Source organism: Pristiophorus japonicus, chromosome 19 (assembly GCF_044704955.1).
Source record: "Pristiophorus japonicus isolate sPriJap1 chromosome 19, sPriJap1.hap1, whole genome shotgun sequence".
Lineage (NCBI taxonomy): Eukaryota > Metazoa > Chordata > Chondrichthyes > Pristiophoridae > Pristiophorus > Pristiophorus japonicus.
The window spans coordinates 13,779,944-13,804,158 of NC_091995.1; the positions used below are offsets into that span (position 1 = coordinate 13,779,944).

At 50.4% G+C, this 24,215-nt stretch overlaps 4 protein-coding genes across 4 annotated transcripts; 2 read left to right on the forward strand and 2 right to left on the reverse strand.

The window, feature by feature from the left end:
* Positions 1 to 2,146: 2,146 nt before the first annotated feature.
* On the reverse strand, positions 2,147 to 2,577 carry LOC139229736 (histone H2B 8-like). The gene has a single exon (XM_070861282.1). It carries the CDS (start codon positions 2,562 to 2,564, stop codon positions 2,190 to 2,192), a length of 375 nt encoding a protein of 124 aa, XP_070717383.1. The 5' UTR covers positions 2,565 to 2,577; the 3' UTR covers positions 2,147 to 2,189.
* An 893-nt stretch (positions 2,578 to 3,470) lies between these two features.
* LOC139230123 (histone H1.10-like) lies at positions 3,471 to 4,091 on the reverse strand. Its single transcript, XM_070861966.1, has one exon. The coding sequence runs from the start codon at positions 4,089 to 4,091 to the stop codon at positions 3,471 to 3,473; it is 621 nt and encodes a 206-aa protein (XP_070718067.1).
* Positions 4,092 to 11,934: 7,843 nt separating this feature from the next.
* LOC139229729 (histone H1-like) lies at positions 11,935 to 13,026 on the forward strand. The gene has a single exon (XM_070861276.1). The coding sequence runs from the start codon at positions 12,067 to 12,069 to the stop codon at positions 12,943 to 12,945; it is 879 nt and encodes a 292-aa protein (XP_070717377.1). The 5' UTR covers positions 11,935 to 12,066; the 3' UTR covers positions 12,946 to 13,026.
* Positions 13,027 to 15,687: 2,661 nt separating this feature from the next.
* Positions 15,688 to 21,957, forward strand: LOC139230124 (uncharacterized). Its single transcript, XM_070861967.1, has 4 exons — positions 15,688 to 16,414; positions 17,531 to 17,876; positions 19,077 to 19,105; positions 21,230 to 21,957. Exons 1-4 carry the CDS (start codon positions 15,730 to 15,732, stop codon positions 21,886 to 21,888), a joined length of 1,719 nt encoding a protein of 572 aa, XP_070718068.1. The 5' UTR covers positions 15,688 to 15,729; the 3' UTR covers positions 21,889 to 21,957.
* Positions 21,958 to 24,215: the final 2,258 nt, after the last annotated feature.

The following is a 24,215-nucleotide window of genomic DNA, read 5'->3' on the forward strand; positions in this document are numbered from 1 at the left end:
ATCACTGCATCTCTAAGATCTCCTGGCATGCTCTCCTCCCTCCAGATGAGAGAGACGAGGTTGTGTCTCGCCAGTAGTGCCTCTCCGCCATACTTCAGTGCCTCAGCAGCGATTCCATCCACTCCCATAGCCTTGTTGTTTTTTAGCTGTCTTATGGCCTTTTCTACCTCATTCAGTGTTGGGGTCTCACTGAGGTGGTGGCGGGTAGCATGCTGCGGGATGGAGTCGCGAACACTCAAGTTAAAGACAGAGTCTCAGTTGAGGAGATCTTTGAAGTGCTCCTTCCAGCAGGCCCTGACTGCCTCGGTGTCCTTGATGAGTGTTTCCCTGTTCTTGGCCAGCAGTGGGGTGGGGCCTTGGGAGTTTGGTCTGTAAGTGGCCTTGATTGCGGTGAAGAATCCTCGCACATCATGGCTGTCGGCCAGCTGCTGGATCTCCTGTGCTTTCTCCATCCACCACCTGTTCTTTAGGTCCCGGGTTTTTTGTTGGACCTTACCCTTTAGCCGTCTGTAATGCTGCTTTGCTGCTCCCGAGTTGGGTTGCTGTTTAAGGCTCAGAAATGCCCTGCGTTTGCAGTCTATTAGTTCTTGAATCTCCTGATCATTCTCATCAAACCAGTCCTGGTGTTTCCTGGTTGAGTGACCAAGCGTCTTTTGCAGGCACTGGTTATGGAGGCCTGGGGGGCAGACCAAGCGCTGTGGGCATTCTGCGTCTCGGAGTCATCAAGGCACGCCAGGTTAGCTGTGAGGCACTGATTGTAATGGGCTTTCTTAGCTGGGTCCTTAAGTGCCCCAGCATTGACTTTTTTGCGACACTGCTTCTGCTGCCCCCTTCGCTTTGGGGCTAAGTTGATGTCAATGATGGATCTGATTAGGTAATGGTCCGTCCAGCAGTTGTCAGCTCCTGTCATGGTGCGGGTGATGCGCACATCCTTGCGATCCCTGGCTCGGACGATGACATAGTCGAGCAGGTGCCAGTGCTTGGAGCGAGGGTGTTGCCACGATGCCTTGTATTTGTCCCTCTGGCGGAATAAGGTGTTGGTGATGACAAGTTCCTGCTCTAGACATTTTGTCAGGTGTAGGGTACCTCTGGAGTTGGCTTTCCCTACCCTCTCTCTGCCAATCACGCCTCCCCAGAGGTCTGTGTCCCTGACGACCCTGGCATTGAAGTCGCTGAGGAGGATCAGTTTGTCACCCGTGGGGACGCAGGTCAGGGATTTTTCGAGGTTGGAGTAAAAACCCTCTTAGGTCTCATCTGTTGCATCGAGTGTTGGGGCGTAAGCACTGATGACTGTGGCACACTGGTTCCAGGATAGGATGAGTCGAAGCATCATGAGGAGTTCGTTAGTTCCACAGGGGGAATCTTGGAGGTGGTCGACCAGCTCGTTTTTGATGGTGAAGCCGACTCCGTGGAGGCGGCGTTCTGCCTCTGGTTTCCCTTTCCAGAAGAAGGTGTAACCTCCACCTAGTTCCTTCCCCTGTCTGCCGGGGTCTCGCTTAGGGCGGCGATGTCAATATCAAAGTGTCTAAGTTCCCGGGCAATTATGGCGGTGCGGCGTTCTGGCCTGTCGCTGTTGGGGTTGTCCAGGAGGGTCCTGGCGTTCCCGGTCCTGAACTTCATTTTAGAGGAGTGGAAGATGCTTGTGCGTGAGTTCTTTTAACGTGGGGTGATCGTTGCACGCCGGCTACCACATGGGCTTAGCTGAGTGAGGTCTTGGTCCAGTGGCAAGGGAGTCCAGGACGACTGGAGACCAGGCACTGCTGGATAAACATACGAGGGCAGAAAGGATTATGATTTGCAGAAAGGGTGAGATGAAGTTGGGTGTCAAGTCATGTGGTGCATAAACACTGGCATGGACCAGTTGGGCGGATTGGTCTGTTCCTGTGCTGTACTCTGTAGCTATATATTGTCCTTAGCCCGTGTCTGGTATGTCCAATGTGCAATGCTGACAGCAGACAATTAAACGCATTTTGTCAGCGAAATAAATGTATGCAGCTGATTATAACATCTCACATCAGTAAAACTGGAATGTTTAATGTCTTATTAGAAGTTTTTCAGTGATAACATGCCCCAGCCATCTGCAATACCTTTGCTTGAATGTACAACTCTTCTTTGCTTATTGTGCGTGGCTCTGAAAAGAGCCGTTTATATGAGTTGTCTTTTTTAAATTGTTGTTTTACATGGTCGACCTAAACAGAGTTGGTGTATTTGGTGACCGCTTTCGTGCCCTCGGAGACGGCGTGTTTGGCCAGTTCCCCCGGCAGCATGAGGCGGACGGCGCTCTGGATCTCCCGGGCCGAGATGGTGCGCCGCTTGTTGTAGTGAATGAGGTGCGAAGCCTCGGAGGCGATGCGCTCGAAGATGTCGTTAACGAATGAGTTCATCACACTCATGGCTTTGGAGGAGATCCGGGTGGAGGGATGAACCTGGGTTAACACTCTGTATACGAAGATGGAGTAGCTTTGCTTGCGGATTTTCCTCCGCTTCTTAGGAGCTCTCTTGCTAACTTTGGTAAGCGACTGTTTCGATGCCTTTCGGGACGCTCCCTTGCCCGCATCCGGCATTGTGGTCCGTTTAATGCGAGCTCTATTGAATCAAGTGAAGTCGCTCCGCTTCTCGCCTATATAGACACCGTTATGTTAATGAGGAATTAGAAAGGAGGATTTTCTATTGGCCGGTGTCCCGTTTGAAACCAATCAGCTTTCAGATGGCGTTCCCTCACTCGAAGGATCGGACCAATCAGAAGCGCCAGTCGGTCGGCAAAGCGTGAGGTGACCTTTGACACCAAAGAGCGCACCCAATGCACTTGTGCTTTTCATCTTTATAAACGATGCCGCTGCAGCATCTTTTCAAACATTCACAGAAACCCCAGCAACCTCTTCACGGGAGGCGTTAGACTCAGACGACGGATCAGGACAGGTTAACCTTGTCATTTCCTTTTCCAGCTGTGTTATGTTTTAATTGCATCTGCCTGCGAAAAAGTGACTGCTTCTTAAATTCTTACGTGTGTGTATATATATATTTTAAACATAACTTTATTACTTTCCTATTCTAACTCGATGCACTTTTTAAAATCAAGGTATCAGTGTACACTAATCCTCACAGTTTCCATTGCCCCTTGTAGCCGACACACTGGATGTAATGAGGATTGTCCCGCAGAAGAAATGAGCACAAGATCGGCAGCAGGGTAAGGTCTTACGTTTATTTTAGTGATTGATTTTAAAATAAACCTTCAATATTAGACATTTTCCTAAGTAAATGCTGAATACATTCCACAACGTGAAAGCGGTTACAAATTCATAAATAACTGGAGCCAGCCGATACAATGCGATCCAGTTCAGGTTGAGAATCGAAGGGGGGTGGGGGGGGGCGAAGAGAAGGGAGATAATCTGGTTTTAGCTTCTTTTGTGTGGAGATCTGTGAAGTGGCTCTGAAAAGAGTCTTTTTCTTTCCGCGTACAGACGTTGCGTCTACCTCTTCTTCGGGGCCCGTTGCTTACGCCCCGCAGTCCGCGAGGCTGCGGGCCGCTTGGGGGCTTTTCTCGGATTGGTCTTCGACTTCTTGGCGACTTTCGGCCCCTTAACGTTTTTATGGGTCTTTTTAGCCGCCGCCCTCTTGGGAGACGGCTTCCTGGGCCTAACCGGTTTCTTCTTGGCTTCGCGAACTGCAGTCTCCGGCTGGGCAGAAGCCGGGGGCCCGCCGCCAACCAGGATTTTGCTGTTATGGTGGTGGTGATGGTTGAGGGAGTGGCTGGAGCGGGCGAGGTCGAGGCCGCCCCCTCCGAGGCCGGCGCACCCTTTTTCCAGCTCGTAGCCGGAGGCCGAGATGGTCTTCTTCATGGTGGCCAGGGTGGCGGGAGCGGCGGCCTGGCGCTCCTTGGTGGCGGCCACCGCCTCCAGGATCTGCTCGGTCAATGCGGCGGTGGCGTTGGTCCCCGTCTTCGGCAGCCGGTAGGCGCTCTTCTTCTTGGCGACGGCAAGCGCGGCGGCAGGGCCGGCTACACCGGTGGGAAGGGAAGGTGCGAGGGCGGCGGCCTGAGCAGCAGCGGCCGCGGGTGCATCAGTCTGGGCAGCTACAGCAATGTCAGCCATCGGTGCCGGTAACGACGCAACAAAGATGCGGGAGCGGCGGCGGCGGCCGCTTTATATGGCGGCAAAGCGGACGCGGCAGAGCCGACCATGCAAAGCGGACGCGGCAGAGCCCGCCGGGCAAAGCGGACGCGGTAGAGCCCCCCGCCTCCCTCAGCTCCCGCCCCGCGGCCATTTTTTTTGTGTTTCTGCCTCCCGCAAAACGCCCGATTTCGCTCCCCCGCCGGGCGCCCCGCCTCGTCGCACCCGCGCCCTTCTCGCCGCACCCACCCCCGCTCCGGCGTCCAATCGGCCGGCGGTCGCTCAGACCGAAGGGAACGCCCGCCCTCCGCCCCGTCAGCGCTTGCGGGTCGCCCCGACCGACGGGTGTCGGCGCCTTTTGCTGGCTCCTGGGTCGCCTGGCTGGGTGATTTGCCGCGCCGGGCTGGCTGCCGCCCGCGGGGTTGCTGCCGGCGACCGATCCGAGGCACCACGGTTCCTGATTCGAAGGGCCGACTGAGGAATGCCTCACTAACCCCCGGCGCGATAACACAAGTTGGCCCTCGTCATTGGCAGCTCGAAACGCCACCATCATACGGGTTGGGCAAATGGTTGATACCCCAGTGCGCTTCATTTTACAGTTTTTCTACCCCCAAAACACACATTTAACAAATGGGATTCTCATGGCCCAAGATGTTCTACTTTATTACATTAAAAGCATTGAACATGGCTGTTTTATTGGGTGGAATCCCAAACTACTCCGTTTGGAGATTTGGCTATATTGTGATTTGCTTTCTAATATTCATTATTCAGCTCAGGACATTTGTTCTCGTCATTTGCAATTTGCCTTCCGTTACAATTATTCAGAGTGAACTCTGAATTCTTAAGGAAATGCTCAGAAGTTGCTTCTGTTTAAAAAAACTTGGGTGTCAGCTTAGGTCAATAGTGGCAATTTGGCATCACAGTCAGAAGATTGTGGGTTCAAGCACTACTCCAGGCACTTGGACATATTTCAGGCTGACACTTCGTTGGTGCCGTCTTTCAGATGAAACATTATAAAGAGGCCCTAAGTGCCCTCATGGTAAATGTGCAAGGCGCTATATAAATGCAAGCCATTCTTTTTGGAAGATGTAACAATTATTTATTAATACGTAGTCGCTCTGAAAAGCGTCATTGAGGTTTGGTTCTCAGGCTCCTCCAGACTGATTTTCTCTCGGGTTTTGGTGGGGTGCTCCGGGTTGGTCGGCTTCTGCTAGTTCAGCTTCGTTTCGGCTTCCGTTCCGGCTGACGGGCGAGACTTGGGGCCGAGCCGACTGGCCGCTTGCCCATGTTGCTGAACGCCTGGCGGAGGCGGGCGCTGTACTTGGTCACCAGATTTAAGCGAGGAAGGCGGACCCTGCCGAGTGAGACCGTCACCGCCCCGACCAGCGCCTGATTTTCGTTTCTTGCTCCCTGAAACCCTTCTTCGTTCAAGCCAAATACTGAAATCCTCCAGGTCTTCCCTCTCAGTCCGTGCAACTTAACCTTTCTGGGGAAAGCACGTCACCTCAGCCGAGCCCTGTCTGTTATTTGCTTTGGAGGGTTGCGACCTGCAGCATCTGCCTCGCAGTTTCTCCCAACATCTTCCTCGCACCAATCCTGGTGAGGCCCTTTCTTAACTTCAAACCGCCTGTTGTGAAACCCAAGATTCAAAGAGACTCCTTTATAACCATATTCTGGCTGACTGGGATCTATCGGGGGGGGGGGGGGGGGTGGGGGTAGAAATTGGACTTAGCCAGGGACATAAAACAGGCGGAATCACTTTTGACGCCTATTATATCACACACCCGATATTTGGTTGTATTGAAGACAATGGAACCGAATATGGGGCCGGGCTTATAACGGGCGACCAATGCGTTCCCTGTCTGTATCCAAAGTCACCCAACATGTCTTGCCACTCGATTTCCTCCTGTTGGGTCAGCAGTGACTGGCTCAGGCTATAAACTATTGGGCACACTTAATGGACGTTTAACCAGGCAAATGAGCAATACTCAGTACAAGCACATTTACAGCAATTGCACCATCACCTCCGGAGGTCCTCTCCAGGTCACATACCATCCTGACTGGGAAATGTACTGCAATTCCTTATATCTAAGATATTGAGGGGAACGGATGGGGTAGATAGAACAAAACTATTCGACTGTTTGAGGAGACTTGGATTCGGCTAAAATTAGAGCCAGACCTTTTCAGGAGTGAAATTAGGAAACACTTCTACGCACAAAGAGTGGTAGAAGTTTGGAGCTCTCTTCCTCAAAAGCCAATTGATGCTCGGTCAATTGTTAATTTTAAATCTGAGATTGATAGCTTTTTGCTAACCAAAGGTATTAGGGGATATGGGCCGAAGGCGGGTGTATGGAGTTAAGTCGCAGATCAGCCATGATCTTATTGAATGGCAGAACAGGCTCGAGGGGCTGAATGGCCTCCTCCTGATCCTATGTTCCTTCATCATGTCTGGCTCAATATCCTGGAATTCCCTACCTAACACCATTATTGGAGGGCAATCATCACAAGTTCTGCAGCAGTTGAAGGAGAAAGACCACCACCACCTTTTAGGGCAGTGATGAAGGGGGCAATAAATGCAGCTTGCCAGTGTCGCCCACATCCCGAGAATGAGTTTTTAAAAAATTACAAACTCTTGTTCTCACAATGTCAAAACAATAAAGACAGTCCTCCTAAGCGAACCTTCAACATGAGATTGAGGCTTGCAACATGGTTGCTCACTTCTTATGCATTTTCTTTAGGGCTGTAAGGAAGCAATGGGTTGAAAATCTACCCCATCATCGAGTGAAATCCTGTATGGACCCTGTTGATCAGCATGAATGTAAGTGCATCACTCCCAGAGAGTTGAGGACAGAATCCAAACTGACACTACTGGCGCAGTGCTGAGGGAGTGCTGCACTGTCGGAGGTGCCGTCTTTCGTATAAGATTAGACCGAGGCCCCGTCTGCTCTCGGGTGGATGCAAAAGATCCCATGACACAATTCGAAGAAGAGCAGGGGAGTTCCCCCCCCGGTGACCTGACCAATATTTATCCCTCCATGATCTCGTTGTTGCGCGTGGGACCTTGCTGTGCACCGAGTTTCCCACATTAAGTGGATATACTTCAAAAAGTACTTCAGTGGCTGTAAAGCGCTTTGGGATATCCTGAGCTTGTACAAGGTGCCGTATCAATGCAAGTGCTTATTCAGAGCCAGTCTCCAGTTACTAGTCGGCCGCATACACCAGTGACTATACCGACTGTGTTGGGGCTAGAGCCCATGTCTACCTTCAGGTGAGAGCTGGACCTGTTTCTGGCTGGGGCGGAGATCGCCTCTTATAGAAGTTAGGTACTGCACGGATTTCAGGGCCAGAGTGAGTCCCTGGACTAGTTTCGATTGCCTAGATAGGTTGGAGAGGAATTTCTCAGATTTTTCCCACCTCAATATTGGCCTGGTTTTTTAAAAAAAATCTGGTTTTGCGCGCCTTCCAGGAGATCACATGTCTTCGGGTGGGGTGGTGTGCATATGTTGCAATACACCTATTGCAATTGTATGAGACGGGCTCCATGGACCAGATTGTCTGTTAGTGTCAGCTGTCATTGTCTGTTAGTGTCAGCTGTGGCTCAGTGGGTAGCGCTCTCACCTCTGAGTCAGAAGTTTGTAGATTCAAGTCCCACCCTAGAGACTTGAGTACAAATAAATCTAGGCTGACACTCCCAGTGCAGTGCTGAGGGAGAGCTGCACTGTCGGAGGTGCCCTCTTTCGGAAGAGACGTTAAACCGAGGCTCCGTCTGCCCTCTCAGGTGGACTTAAAAGATCCCACAGCACTATTTCGTAGACGAGCAGGGGAGTTATCCCTGCTGTCCTGGGCAATATTTATCCCTTAATCAACATAGCTGTTTGTGGGAGCTTGCTGTGCGCAAATTGGCTGCCACGTTTCCAACATTACAACAGTACTTCATTGGCTGTAAAGCGCTTTGAGACGTCCGGTGGTTGTAAAGGGCACTATAAATGCATGTCTTTCTTTTGTATGCATGTTCGTAGCTGACCGCCGAGATCCTGGAGCTGGCCGGCAACGCCGCCCGCGACAACAAGAAGACCCGCATCATCCCCCGCCACCTGCAGCTCGCCATCCGCAATGACGAGGAGCTCAACAAGCTGCTGGGTGGGGTGACCATAGCCCAGGGCGGGGTCCTGCCCAACATCCAGGCCGTGCTGCTGCCCAAGAAAACCGGACAAGCCAGCAAGGTTTACACCTGAAGACAACGAAATAAATCACTCAAGAAACCACAAGGGCTCTTTCAAGAGCCTCCTACCTCCTCTTTCTAAAGAGCTACCTCCTCATTTTCATTCCCAATTGAGCTCATCGAATGGGTTGTTATAAAATCCACCGTGACCTCCTAATATGATTAGGATTAATATTATCCAAACTCAGCAGCCCGTCTACTAACCCGCACCAAGTCAAGATCACCCATCACCCTTGTGCTTTCTGACCTACATTGGCTCCCAGTTAAATAACACCTCGATTTCAAAATTCTCACCATTGTTCACAAATCACTCTATGGACTTGCCCCTCCCTATCTCTGTAATCTTTTTCAGCCTCACAACCCTCCGAGATGTCTGCGCTCCTCAAATTTTGCCCTCTTGAGCATCTGATTATAAATGCTCAACCATCGGTGGCCGTGCCTTCAGCTGCCTGGGCCCCAAGCTCTGGAACTCCCTCCCTAAACCTCTCCAACTCTCTTTCCTCCTTTAAGACGCTCCTTAAAACCTACCTCTTTAAACAAGCTTTTGATCATCTGCCTTAATTTCTCTGTGGCTCGGTGTTAAATTTATCTGTCTGTAACACTGTTGTGAAGCACCTTGGGATGTTTTACTATGGTAAAGGCGTTACATAAATAAAAATTATAACAATTATTATATTATAGGACACGAATGATAATGAAGAGAAGATCGTGAACCACAGGTGCTTGAACCAGACTGATTCCTGGGATAGAGGGATTGTCCTATGAGGAGAGATTGGCCTATATTCTCCAGAGTTTAGAAGAATCAGAGGCGATCTCATTGAAACATACACAATTCTTGGAGCTTGACAGGGTAGATGCAGGGAAGATGTTTCCTCTGGCTGGGGAGTGATTGTATTGTCCATTTTTCTTCAAACTGGTGTGCGATCCTTTCTCCTGTCTTGTTTCTCATTGATGGTTCATTATTTTTACTTCTTCCTCCCTCTTCATGGAAATCCAGACCCATCCCACCGTCTCCTACACCAGCTCATGCTTTCCCCATACTGGAGCATTCGAGATTTTTTTTAGGATTGCTCACAAACCCTAATCTATAATATCATAAGATCCCGGATCATTCCTTTCCAGAAGGTATAGTTACATTAAACAGTTACAGTATTTTTAAAATTATTCATTCACAGGATGTGGGCATCCCTGAAAAGACGAGCATTTATTGTCCATCCCTAATTACCCATGAGCAGGTTGGGGCGAGTTGCCTTCTTGACAGCTGAGCGGCTTCCTGGGCCATTTCAGAGGGCAGTTAAGAATCAGCCACATTGCTGTGTGTCTGGAGCCTTTACTCCCTTATCGCTCAAAAATCTGTCTTTCTCCGCCTTAAATATATTCCATGACCCAGCCTCCGCAGCTCTCTGGGGCAGAGAATTCCACAGATTCACGAGGTAAGCAATTCCTCCTCGTCTCCATTTTAACTGGGCGATCCCTTAGTCTATGAAACTATGGCCCCCTAGTTGTAAATCCCCCCCCCACGAGGGGAAACATCTTCTCTGCAGCCACCTTGTCGAGCCCCCTCATTATCTTATGTTTCATTAAGATCACCTCTGTCTTCTGAACTCCAATGAGTATAGGCTCAACCTACCTTCCTAAGTCAACCCCCTCATCTGTGCTCCATGTGCGTGTTGAAATAAATTAGGAACAAATTGACCCAGTTCATTGTAGAAATAACCTCGAAGGAACTGGCATGTTCCGTCATTGAGTATCAATTAGATTGAACGGTGATTAGATAACGGACACCCACAACTGCGATTGAGCTGACTATAACCCTCGATTGACCAGTAAACGTTGAATAGTCCAAAAGAGAGCATGTAGTTTTATTCTGATGCTCATATCTAGTGTATTATTCCCCCCGGGATCCATTTACTCCTGATGTGGTGAATTTGCTGGGACCTCAAGCCTCTGAATGTATTGTCGAACACCTTTCCGTCTTTCAAAAAATACGAGTAGCAACTGACGTATGTCTTTTATATCGGCATCGTAAGAATTGAATTTTCAAGCATCGATTCTGAGAGAGAATCTCCTCAAATAACTCTATGCCACCCCCACCATCATGCAAATGTTGCTAGTTAGATTAGAAATGCTCATTAGTCTCCCAACCCATCCTGAAAAAAGATGAGCGAGCGGATGGAGCAAACCTGATAATAATTAGTGGTACAATGACATGGAAATGTGGTGCATTATAAAGTTTATTTGTTGTAAACTGGGCTGAGTTTCAAACCAGACTGGTTGGCTGTTTATTGGAACAGAATTGCGCCCTGAACAGGTCAGAGTATGGGACGTGTGGGCTTGCTCTAAACTCTCTTATTGCTCACCAGTCCCAGCCCAAATAAGCACACTTGGTATATCCTGTAATTTACCAAGGACGTCTGAATGGGAGGTTTGTGTAAACAATAGCTGACGTTTGCGTTTGTGACGGGAAAAATAAACTCACTTCAACTATGAAAAGAAATTACAAGTTTTCTTCCTTTCAAACATAAATGAGCTGTTATTGAACAGGATTTCAAAGGAAATAAGTTAGACATTTATGGAAAGAACCCAGTGTTTTTCCCCTCAAAAAAATCAGGGGCATTTTTTTTCCAACACAAGTATATTTCAAAATACCACATCGCTGGAGTCCTAGATCCTCAGAACAGGAATTTGTGAGTTCCCAGCGATCTCATTGGCTGAAATCGAAGTGGACGGCGCGTCGTCCTGCTTTCTGAACCAGCTGTGTTACTGCGGTCACCTTTCGGCTATCATTCATTCCCGAGTCCCCCGCGCAGCACCAGAGCCCGGATTCCCGCTGCAAATCGGAGGTGAGCAGCCCGTCTCGGTGGGTGAGGGGGAAATCTCCATTGCCGGCCAAAGAGCAGAGCAGAAGCCCGTCGGACCTTTGCTAGGCGGAAAAGGTGGGAAAGACGTCGAAGGCGCCGGCGGAGAGGCCGGGGGAGAGAGAGAGATCGGGCGTCGGGTGGACACTTTGCAGCAAGGGGGGGGGGGGGGGGGGGGGGGCGGGAGGTGGAGAAGCTGGGCCGGCGGGCGTGGTGGCAATTGTGGGTGTGCGAGAAAGAGAGAAACACAACACACAGATACAAGAGAGGGGTTTAGTGTGTTTGAGAGAGAAACACAACAGCAACAATAGGCACAAAAGAGGGGTTTAGAGTGTGTGTGTGTGAGAGAAAAACAACAGAACAAGAGAGGTTTAGTGTGAGAGAGAAACACAACAGCAGCAGACACAAAAGAGGGGTTTAGTGTGTGTGTGTGTGAGAGAGAAACACAACAACACACAGGCACAAAAGAGAGGTTTAGTGTGTGAGAGAGACACACAAAACAACAGCAACAGCGCACACAGACACAAAAGAGGGGTTTAAGTGTGTGTATGAGAGAGAGACACACACAACAACACACAGACACAACAGAAGATACACCGGGGGCAAGGGTCAAGAACAAAGGGGTAGGGGTGAACGAGGACAAAGTGGGCGGGGTCGAGGGGCGGGGAATCCGCTCCAGTCCGTCCGCCTTGCCCCCATAAAAGCGGCCGCTCCGGCGGGGCTGCACCTTTCAGTTTCAACCGCGTGTCGGTGCGAGGCTGGGCACAGAGAGAGAGAGAGAGAGAAAAGAGCTGCCCTCCCAGCCCTTGCACACACACACGGCAGACACACACCACTCATTTAACCCCCTACCACGCCCTCCCCTTCCCCTCCCAGCATGGCTGACAACAGCCAGAAGGCGGCGGCGGTGGACGACGACATGAGCGAAACGGGCGCGGTGGAGAAGGAGGTGGCGATGGCCAAGAAGAGGAGGCAGCAACAACACCACTACCACCACCACCCGAAGCAGCAGAAGCGCAGCCCGCAGCGCCGCAAGAAGGCGGCGACGGGCCCCACCGTCACCCAGCGCATCCTGCAGCTTGCGGCCGCCACCCGCCGGCGCCGCGGCATCTCGCTGGCCGCCCTCAAGAAGGCGCTGTCGGCCAAGGGTTACGACGTGAGCCGCAACAACACCCGTGTCAACCACACCGTGCGGTACCTGGTGAGCAAAGGATCGCTGGTGCAGACGACCGGTACCGGCGCCTCTGGCTCCTTCAGGCTCAACCGCTCCAAGAACCGGGTGGACGCGGCGGCGGCGTCCGCACCGCCTTTGGCTGTCACCTCGGCGGCCGCCGTCCTGTCGTCGGTGATGAAGGAAGAGAAGAGAAGCTCGGCCACCAAGTTGACCGCCTCGCCGTCCAGGAAGAAGTTGGCAGCCGCCGTCAGGAGGAACCGCCGGCCGCCGACGGCTGCCAGGCGCCCGGCCAAAGCCCGCAAGGCGGCGCAGCAGCCGGCCGGCCGCCGCCGTGTCACGAAGCCCAAATTCGCGACGGGACGCGCCAGAGGACGAGGAGCCACCGCCGCCCGCGGCCACCTCAAGCAGCCCCGAGCCGCCGGCCGCACTGCCGCCCGCCTCTACCGCAACTACAAGAAGGCGGCCAAAGCAAAGACCAACAAGGCCCGCCGCCGGTGCTCGCCCGGCGCCAAGCCCAAGCGGCCGGTAGGCCGCCCGCCGAAAAACCCCGCCCGCTACCGAGGAAACTACGCCTGTCGTTAACAGATCGGAGACACCCGTGAAAAGAAAATATGGACACATGAACACAACGGCTCTTTTCAGAGCCACCTATTTTAACCAAAAAATTGAGCTGAGACCCAGTGGCCACGGTGCCGATCATATTTTATTTCTGAACATGGGTCACTTTAGACAAAATGCATAATGTAAAAGGCGAAGATGATAAATAAACCAGCAGATTTCCCTTTCGCAAGTTGCATCATTTTGGTTATTGGGTGGGTAAGTGGAACGAAATTAAGAGGCGAGAAGTGATCCGATTATCACAGCGTTAGAGAAAGTGAAGATTTCCGCCCCCGCTTGAATCGGGATCAGTCGCACTTCAAGTTCATATAAAATGATGGCCACACGAAGGAGCACACACACACGCCAGAAGGGTGGGCACCACAATACGTTAGTTACACAATACGTTAGTTACTAAACTTTTTGATTGAATCCCTCGGTTGGATTATATTTTGTTGCTGCCCTATGTAAGGCGGTGTATTTACTGGATTTTTGTCCCGGGCCACTTTTACTGGTCCAATTAAAATGGCCGTGTTTATTTTTGAAATGCTAATTGATGAACCGCATCTAATATCTGGCCCCGCGTCACATGGCGATGTAAGTTTTTTTTTAACAATAGGATCTGAATAATCTTCAAACCAGTATGTTTCCTACATGTCAACAATGACTCGACTTCAAAAGTACTTAATTGGCTGTAAAGCGCTTTGGGACGTCCTGAAGTGAAAGGCGCTATATAAATGCGAGTTAAAAAAACAATTAACACCATTCTCTTAAATGCTGGACGAGCTCTTGATCGTTTCCAGTATTTCCATTTTTTGTTTGTTTTGATTTCCAGAATTTCCATTTTATGTACCTGTCAAATGCACCGCTCGTTATTTAAAATTCTACAGAAAAATACTTTAAGTTAATTGACGGTAGTCTGAGACAAATAATGTAAATAATGGGGCTGGGGAACGATAGGCAGTATTCATTTTAATCTGCGACATTCTTATACTGTTTCATTTTCATAAATGTCCAACTACACACATCCTGGACGCGTACCCGACATGGCCACTTCCTCGAGATTGATCGTAAACGTTTCTTTATATCCTAGATTAACATTCATAGAGGATAACACCAATATGATTGTATAACACATAAATACAGCGTTTACACATTTTAATAGGACGGTGCCCGCATTTCACGAGTAAATACATTGCAATGCACAGACTGTTTATTCAGGTCATTGGGCTGGTGTGTTTTTGTTTAGTTTCCACATGCAGTGGATCCTAGCAGAGCAATACAATTACTGAATCTTCTCCATTCCTTGCGGGTGTAGCAGCTCAGCTGGGTTTCGTTGCGAATAACGCTGACCCGCAGAGCACGGATGGCGCGCTGTCCTGGGAGCCCCACCTCAAGCAAAGATCGGCCTTGAAAACCTGAGCGATCTTCCTCAGCAGTTTGAGGACAACCAAATTTGTGGCCGTGGCGTTCGGCTGATCTTGACGAGGGTTCTTCACTCCTGTCTGTAGTCAGGGCATTCTGACGGGCAGCAATGCTTCCAAAATCTTTTTTTCTCCAAATGGTTTCACCTCCTGTCACTTCCTCTCTGGCAGCCGCTCTGAACTCCAAAGTGAAGCTCAGAAAGATTCGAGGGAAAGCTCCCGGAATGAAGGGACAAATTATTTGAACTGGGACTATTCCCGAGATGCCAGAAATCCACTCACTCCGCCACAAAAATTCACAAAGCAAAGATAATCCTCTCGAGCCCAGCAATAACCCGTCTATCTGAATGCCGAGCTGCCTAGAAAGGCGGCTGGAGAAAAAAAAATCATAAACTGCTCCTTCCAACATTACTTCAATGGGAACCGACATTAATTCAAGTTCAAGCCGAGATCCGGAGAGCAATTAGCTGCAACTGTCAGAGCAGAAACATCGCAACTTCTGCACGGTGCTGGCGTTTCTTTCTGGGTGTACACGAAAAGGCAGCAAAGAAAAGGTTAAAAATGGGGAAATAATGGATGAGCTGACGCCAACATTTGACATTGAAAGCCTGTAAGGGAAGAGAAGAACTTGAGGGAACTGTGTTGCATTAAGATACTGGCTTAACGAGTTGTCCCAAATTAGATATCCGGGAAAGGCATTCTCACTCCAGCCTGGCCGTGCACGGTTTGGAAAAAGAAACTGACCTGCTTGTCTCAAACATTTAAGGAGATGAGTCCACGAGACTTTTGCAAAAACAAAATACTGCGGATGTTGAAATGTGACATACAAACAAAAACACGCTGGAAATGCTCAGCGGGTCAGGCAGCCAATTGTGGAGCGAGAAACACAGAGTTAACTTTTCAGGTTGACGACCCTTGGTCAGAACTGGTGTCGGAGCCGGAGTCAGTTGCGAAGGAAAGATACGTGTCTGCGAACGCGAGTAGATACTTGATCAAAGGGAAACAGAAAACAAGGAAGATGAGCCAGGTAAAAGAGACAAACTGAAATCCCCGTCTGAGGAAAGAGCAGGGACATCGTCAAGGTTGGGCATTCCTCGAAGACAAGTGGTAGTGAATTAAACACTAATACAGGTCACAGACCCGAAACGTGAATTCTGTGTTTCTCTCTCCACAGTTGCTACCTGACCTGCTGAGTATTTCTGTTTTGATACAAAAGCCCTTTTGACCTTTGACTCGGCAGCGTCCGGCTCAGCTGCTTAAATAGCGCCGGCTGCTGGAAACTTTTCATTGCCCCAAACACACAGGCAGCGAGAGAGAGAGAGAGAGAAGGTCCCAGCACCCAGCCATGGCCGACACTCTCCGTGACAGGAGCACCCGGAAGAAGAGGAGCAGAGTCCCGTCCTCGGCCAGGAGATCCGTGTCCCAGCGGATCCTGGAGGCGGTGGCGACCGCCAGGGAGCGCCGGGGCTTGTCGCTGGCGGCTCTCAAGAAGGTGCTGTCGGGCTGCGGCTACGACGTGGTGAGAAACAACTGGCGGGTCAACCAGGCGGTCCGCGGCATGGTCACCAAAGGCTCGTTGCTGCAGGCCACCGGCACCGGCGCCTCGGGCTCCTTCAGGCTCGGCAAGATGCAGGACGACCAGCCCCACCCGGCGGCAGAGGGCGACCGGAGGGAGAGGAAGCGCAGGAGGAGGGTTGCCGCCGCCCGGGAGAGGAGGAGGGGGAAGAGGCAACGCGCGGTTCGTCAGCCCGCCAGGAAGGCGGCGACCAGGGGCAGAGGCTCGCCCAGGAAGATCGGGAAAGGCGCCGCCGCCAGGAAGGGGCCGAGGAGGGTCGCCGCCCGCAAGCCCAAGGGGAGATCCGGGCTGGGGGCGAAAGGCCAACGCCAGCGGACAAGGCCGAGAAAGTTGGCCAAGCGCCCGAAGGAGGAAGTGGATGAACCCCCCGCACAGGAGGAGACCTCCCTCTCGGAGAAAGAAATACAGATTCCCTCGGAGAAAGAACGGCAGGTTTCCTTGGAACAAGCGGATAGCTGAATGCTGTGCCCGGGTGATTTATGACAGATTTGGGTGGGGCAAAAAAAGACCAAAGGCTCTTTTCAGAGCCACTCAATAATTCATCAGAGAGCCGATTTTAGATTATTTTTGTGTGTATTTATGAAATTGGAATAAATAAGGCCGGAGGTGGGTAGAACTACTGGGAAATAAATACACAACACATCAATTACCCTGAGAATGGGAAAATGGGTGCGTAAAATGTTTGTGGCCAGGTCATACTTCACGGATAGTCTTTAAAAAAACTGCCATTGCCAGCAATTTTAATTGTTTTAGAAGATTGGAATAGGTAATTCAGACTCCCGAGCCCAGTTTTGCACGAAGAACCATGCTGGAAGTTGATGTTAGACGAATTAGACGGGGGAATTTGCAGATTTTGGTGGGAGAACTGGGTATCGATACATTGCCTCGGTGTTCCAATCAAGCGAGGCATCTGATTGGCGAGCGCGGGAGGTGATGCCCCCGGGGTTACTTCTATCCGGTCCGCCTTGTGCCTTTCAATCGGAGCGGTGGCGGCGGCTGGTGTGTCTTTTTTGGCCGACAAAACCCCATCATTAAATTGGGTGAAAGAAAGGCTTGCGCCTTTCGCGATCACCGGACGTCCCAACGCGCATTGCAGCCAATGCATTGCTTTTTGAAGTGTAGTCACTGTTGTAAATGTAGGAAAGGCGCAGCCAATTTGCGCACAACAAGCTCCCACAAACAGCAATGTGATAATGATCTGTTTTTGGATATGTGGATTGAGGGATAAAATATTGGCACAGGACACGGGGAATAACTCCCCTGCTCTTCTTGGAAACAGTGCCTGTGGGATCTTTTACATCCACGAGAGTGCAAGTGGGCCTCGGTTTAACATCTCATCCGAAAGACGACACCTCCGACAGAGCAGCGCTCCCTCAGCACTGCACTGGGAGTGTCAGCCTAGATTTATGTGCTCAAGTCCCTGGCGTGGGACTTGAACACACAATCTTCTGACTCAGAAGCGAGGGTGCTACCCACTGAGCCATAGCTGACTCTGCTGGGTGCGCTTCAGCCCTTCCCACCCGTGCCCAGGTTGCCTGTATCCTCTCCTGCCGCTAACACCGACAGCCAGCAGCAGAAGACGAACAAGAAGAAGAAGAAGCGGCAGCTTCCACCTTACCGGCACCGCAGGAAGAAAGAGCTGTGGATCGCCCAGCTGATTCTGCAGACGCTGTCGGCTCTGCAACACGCGGCAGCCGCTCCATCTGGAAGGCGCTGCTGGCCGACGGCCACGACGTGGAGAGGAATCAGGCCCGCGTCCAGCTGGCCATCAAGAGCCTGGTGAGCGACGGCTTACCGGTGCAGGCCGAGGGTACCACCGGCTCCTTTGTTCTCGACGAGAGCCAGAAACCATGGCCGGGCTCAAGGCCAAGGAGGAAGCTAATACTGTACCACCTAAGGGAGGACCAGGAATGTCGGTAAGAACCCCACCAAGAAACGGACTGGGTGGAAGACAACTTACAGAGAAACTCAACTGAAACCAAAACTAAATAAATTGAGGGGAACAAGAAAGATATCTCAAAACTGAAAACATAACATAAGAACATAAGAAATAGGAACAGGAGTACGGCCCCTCGAGCCTGGCCCGCCATTCAATAAGATCATGGCTAATCTGATCATGGACTCAGCTCCACTTCTCTGCCTGCTCCCCATAACCCCTTATCCGCTTATCATTTAAGAAACTGTCTATTTCTGTCTTAAATTTATTCTATGTCGCAGCTTCCACAGCTCTCTAAGGCAGCGAATTCTACAGATTTACAACCCTTTGAGGGAATAAATTTCTCCTCATCTCAGTTTTAAATGGGCGGTCCCTTATTCTAAGATTATGCCCTTTAGTTCTAGTCTCCCCTCTCAGTGAAAACATCCTCTCTGCATCCACCTTGTCAAGCCCCCTCATAATCTTATAAGTTTCCATAAGATTACCTCTCATTCAGACATAAAGGCTTTTTTCAGAGCTGCAAAGGACTGAAATACCCAATTTAATCCATTAATTTTGCAATTGGAAAAAGGAAAGTTTAAATGGTGAATATTTGAAACATTCCCAGTGGCACCAAGTAGTGCTCAAGAGGAGACCAGATGTCTATTGTGCAGAGCAACACTGGGGGCTGTTTCGGATTTCAGCAACTTTGGGACAGCGGCAGAATTAGCGTCATAATCCTTTATAGGTCTTACACATTGTCAATGTCTTACAATTGAAATTACGTGAAATCTCACACTAACATAATCTCTGCTCGGGGGCTGCCAGTTGCTCCTTTCGGATTTTCTCGTCAGCAATCAACAAGCTTAAGATTTTGATCACCATGCAATAGATGTAGCAGCAGACTGATATTTACACATCTGATCTAGGTGAACATTCAGCTGGCTCTTATTCAGCCGATTGGCTTGGTTGTGTTTTGGCTTTCCTCAGGAACTACGATTATAGTTGATTAATCTGCTCTTTTATAATGATGACAGGAACTGTTGGGGGGGGGGGGGTGGCTTTAATGGGCAGCAATGCTTCTAAATAAGTAATCGTTATACATAATCTTCCACCAAAGCTCTTTTCATTGCTATCAGATTTCTTCTCAAATCACTTTGCCTGAGCCATTGTTTGCATTTCATTCTCTTTTCCCATTAAGTCAGGTTTCCAAGGGTTCTGTCCTTTATGGTAAGGCAACCCCATTAGTAAGAAGGACACACCACAATGAACCCGGGAACACTAGAGAGGTTACTCCTTGGAGTCCATGCAATCCATGTTACACAAAGGGCTCATATATACCTCATAACATCCTGGCGTAAAAACTACATGCTGTGCTTTGAATCCCTTCAATCAGGTTTCTGCTCTTCCCACATTACCAAAATGGCCATAACCAAAGTCGCAAAAGATAGTCTATGACTGTCTCAGATTATCTTAGTGCTTAAATCTCTCCCTGGCCTCATCTTTCCTCTAACACAACAATTACCCTCCAAACTCACTGTTCCTCTGAACCCAGCCTCTTGTACATGCCTCACCGCCTCTCGCCCCACCATTTATGGTCGCATTTTGAGGCGGATACACCCAACAATCTGGAAATCCCTTCCCAACTCCTCCACCATCCACTCCTCCTTTAAAACCCACCTCTTCATCCCTCCGAATATCTCTTTCTTTTGCTCCCCGTCAATTTCCCAGCCCCCCCTTATTCTTCTGATATTTTCGATAATCTAAGGATTGCTGGATTCAACCTCCAAAATATGGAAAGGGAGATTTAAGGAAGGAGGGGGTTTGCTTTGCTACATTACCACACTAACTACACTTCATTGGCTGTAGAGTGTTTGAGGTCTGCTGAGGTCGTGAAATACGAAAATAAATTTCAGTCTTTCTTTCTCTGATTCTGTGCATTCTGCAATCCCATTGTAAACAAAGAGAATGACTCCAATGGCTTAGCGATATACCAAATTTTGATTTAGATTAATTGGGGTCAAATTACTTCAATACTTCGAGGCAGGAATTGTGACCAGTAAAACATCGAATTTCAGAATAACTTCTTATTTGCTAAATTAGACTACACTTCAAAAGTACTTTATTGTCTGTGAAGCAATTTTGGATGTCCTGAGGTTGTGAACAACGCTGTAGAAATGCAAGAGAAAATTTAATAAAGGCGTTCAAAATCATGATGTGTTTTGATAAAAGTAAATTAGGATAAACTGTTTCCAGTGTTAGGTAATCAAAGGATCACAGATTTAAGGTAATTGGCAAAAGAACCAGGGAGAGATGATAATTTTTGTTTTACACAGAGAGTTGTTATGATCTGGGATACACAGCCTGAAGGTGGTTGAATCAGATTCAATAATCTATAAAAATGTAAGTTTTGTAGGGTGAGCAGGTTGGGCCTATACTCATTGGAGTTTAGAAAAATGAGAGGTGATCTTATTGAAAGGTGTAAGATTCAGAGGGGGCTCGACAGGTTCGATGCAGAGAGAATGTTTCCCCTCATGGGGGAATCTAGATCTAGGGGGCATAGTTTCAGAATAAGGGGTGGTCCATTTAAAATGAAGAGGAATTTCTTCTCTCATAGGGTCATGAATCTTTGACATTCTCTGCCCCAGAGAGTTGTGAAGGCTGCGTCATTGAATATATTTAAGGTGGAGATAGACAGATTTTTGAACGATAAGGGAGGCAAGGGTTATGGGGCGAAGGGTAGGGAAGTGGAGTTGAGGCCAAGATCAGATCAGGCATGATAAAAGTAAATAAGGAAAAACTGTTTCCATTGGCAGGTAACTGGAGGATCAGATTTAAGATACAGGTAATTGTATCTTATTGAATGGTGGAGCCGACTCCTGCTCCTATTTCTTATGAGAGGGGAGATGCTACTGGACAGGGGGCGGGGCTCCTGGGCGGTGGGCGTTGCTCCCCGGTCAAGTGGGGCGGGGCTTCGGGCAGGTCTCCATGGACAGGGGATGGGACTCCGGGCGGTGGGCGTGGCTCCCTGGACAGGGAGCGGTGCTCCGGGCGATGGGCGGGACTCCCTGGACAAGGCTGGGCAGGGCTCCCAGGACAGAGGGGAGGGGAGGGGCTCCCGGGCGCTGCTCTCTGGACAAGGGACGGGGCTCCGGGCGGGGCTCCCTGGGCAGGGGGCGTGGCCCTCGGGCGGAGGTCGGGGCTACCTGGGCAGGGGGCGGGACCCTGGGCGGTGGTCGCGTCTCCCCGGTCAGGAGACGGGACTCCAAGCGGGCGGGGGGCGGGGCTCTCTGGGCAGGGGGCGGTCTCCGAGCGGCAGGTTGCCCCTGCGCCGTCCGCCCCCCGCCCTTATAGCCGCCGGGCCCCGCAGCCCCTCTCAGTTTGTGCGCGGCGCCAGTCCGCGCCCATTTGCCCAAATGGCTGACATCGCGCCCGCCAAACCCGAGGTCCCCGCAGCCGCGCCTCCCGAGGCCGCCACCCTCCCCCCGGCCGCCAAGAAGAAGGCCGCCTACCGGCCGCAGAAAGGCGCCGCCGCCGCCGCGGTGGCCGAGCAGATCCTGGAGGCGGTGGCCGCCACCAAGGAGCGCCAGGCAGCCTCCAAGCTGGGCGCCCTGAAGAAGACCATCTCGGCCTCCGGCTACGAGCAGCCGGACAAGGCCGGCGCCCGGCCCTCCCAGTCGGTCAGCACCACGGCCAACAAGGGCTCGCCGGTGGAGAGCGGCGCCGGCACCTCCTCGGCCTCGCTGCACCCGGACCGAGAGGAGGAGGAGGAGGACGGGGGACAAGAGGAGGCCGAGGGAGGAGAGGACGGGGCCAAAGGAGGCGCCAAGAGCAAAGGGGCCGCCAAGAAGCCGGCCCGCAAGAGAGCGGCGGCCGCCAAACCCGCCGCCCACAAACGCGCCAAGAAGCCGGCGGCCAAGAACACCCGCAAGGCCAAGCCCAGAAAAGCCCCCAAGAGGTCCGCATCCTCCCGGACTGGGGGGCGGAAGCGACGGGCCCCGAAGAGGAGATAGACGGGCCAGCAGCGACCGAGCGTCTCAACACAAAAGGCTCTTTTCAGAGCCACTCACATTCCTGCCAATAAGGAGCTAAACTCAGATTGATTTCCATTTCCCTCCAATCTCAACCTGTAATGTCGATTTGAGTCTATTTATTAATGATGCAGCCCACCTTGCCCCTACCAAAAAGCTATCCAATTAGTCCCACATCCCTACTCTCCCTCAAGTATTTTTCGAAAATTATTGAATCTGCTTTCCACCACCCTTTCAGGCAGTGTATTCCGGGTCAGTATAAAGAAATAGCACTTTTATTTTTGCCAATTGCTTTAAATTTGTGTCCGCTGGTTACCTGCCACGGGAAACAGTCTCTATTTTAGGCGTATTGAAGCTCGCCTTGACCAGCTCGGAGAACAACCTCGGCTTCTCCAGTCTCTCCCTGTAACAGAAGTCCCTCATCCCTGGTGTCGTTCTCGTAAATCTGCGCCCTCTCTAAGTCCTTGATATCATTTCTAAAGTGCGGTGCCCAGAATTGGACACAATCCTTCAATTAATGAACCTGACACCACATCACTTTTATGTGGAAAGTTTTGTTTCCAGTTTTACTTACGACCAACGTTCATAATTATGTATATTTCTCTTTAACCAGAAGATTAAAATAATTAACTTTGATTATCTTTACCCAGAGATGGTGAGAATGTGGTTGAGGCTAATAGCACACATGCATTTAAGGGAAGCTATATAATAACGTGATGGAGAAAGGAATAGAAGGATATGCTGATGGGGTGAGATGAAGTTAGGTAGGCGGAGGCTGATGTGAAGCTTTACAATTGCACTGACCTGTTGGGGCCAAATGGCCTGTTTCTGGCCTGTAATTTGGCAATTTCTACTCTTTCTAAAACTGTGATGACTGCCTAATTATTTCGTAAGTGCCCTGTTACCACATCCCTAATGATTCAAGCATTTTCCTACTACTGATGTCAGTCTAACTAGCCTATAGTTCCTTGTTTTCTTTCTCCCTCCTTTATTAAAAAGCAGGGTTATGTATCTACTGCGGCTCAGTGGTTAGCACCCTCACCTTTGTCGGAAGGTTGAGAGTTCAAATTCCCACTCAAAAGACTTGAGCACAAAAATCAAGGCTGACACTCCAGTGCAGTACTGAGGGAATGCTGCTCTGTTGGAGGTGCCATCTTTCGGATGTGACGTTAAAATGAGGCCCCGTCTGCCCTCTCAGGTGGACGTAAAAGATCCAATGGCACTATTCCGAAGAGCAGAGGCGTTATCTCTGGTGTTCTATCAATATTTATTCCTCAAACAACATAACTAAAAACAGATTAACTGGTCATTATCACATTGCTGTTTGGGGGAGCTTGCTGTGCTAGCTGCATCCTCAAGAAACGCTAATAGACTTTAAAAAAAAATTTGCTCGTGGGATGTGGGTGTCGCTGGCAAGGCCAGTATTTATTGCCCATTCCTAATTGCCCTTGTGGAGTTGGTTGGTGAGCTGCCTTCTTGTACTGCTGCAGTCTGTGTGGTGGAGGTGCTCCCGCAGTGCTGTCGAGGGAGGGAGTTCCAAGGTTTTGATCCAGCGACGATGAAGGAACGGCGATATATTTCCAAGTCAGGATGGTGTGTGACTTGGAGGGGAACGTGGAGCTGATGCTGTTTCCATGCACATGTCTCCCTTGTCCATCTCTGCTGAAGAAGCCATGGTGAGTTGCCGCAGTGCGTCTTGTAGATTCTACACGCTGCAGCCACAGTGTGCCGGTGATGGAGGAAGTGAATGTTTAAGATGGTGGACAGGGTGCCAATCAAGTGGGCTGCTTTGGCTTGGATGCTGTCGAGCTTCTTGAGTGTTGTTGGAGCTGCACTCATCCAGGCAAGTGGAGAGTATTCCATCACACTCCTGACTTGTGCCTTGTAGATGGTGGAAAGGCTTTGGGGAGTCAGGAGGTGAGACACCCACCGCAGAATACCCAGCTTCTGACCTGCTCTTGTTGCCACACTATTTATGTAGCTAGTCCAGTTAAGTTTCTGGTCACTGGTGACCCCCAGGATATTGATGTTGGGGGATTTGGTGATGGTAATGCCGTTGAATATCAAGGGGCGGTGGTTAGGCATTTTCTTGGAGATCGTTATTGCCTGGATTTGTGTGGTGCAAATGTTACTTGCCACTTATCAGCCCAAGCCTGAATGTTGTCTACGTCTCGTGGGCATGAACTGCTCCATTATCTGAGGAGTTGCGAATGGAACTGAACACTGTGCAGTCATCAGCAAACATCCCCACTTCTGACCTTATGATGGAGGGAATGTCACTGACGAAGCAGCTGAAGATGGTTGGGCCT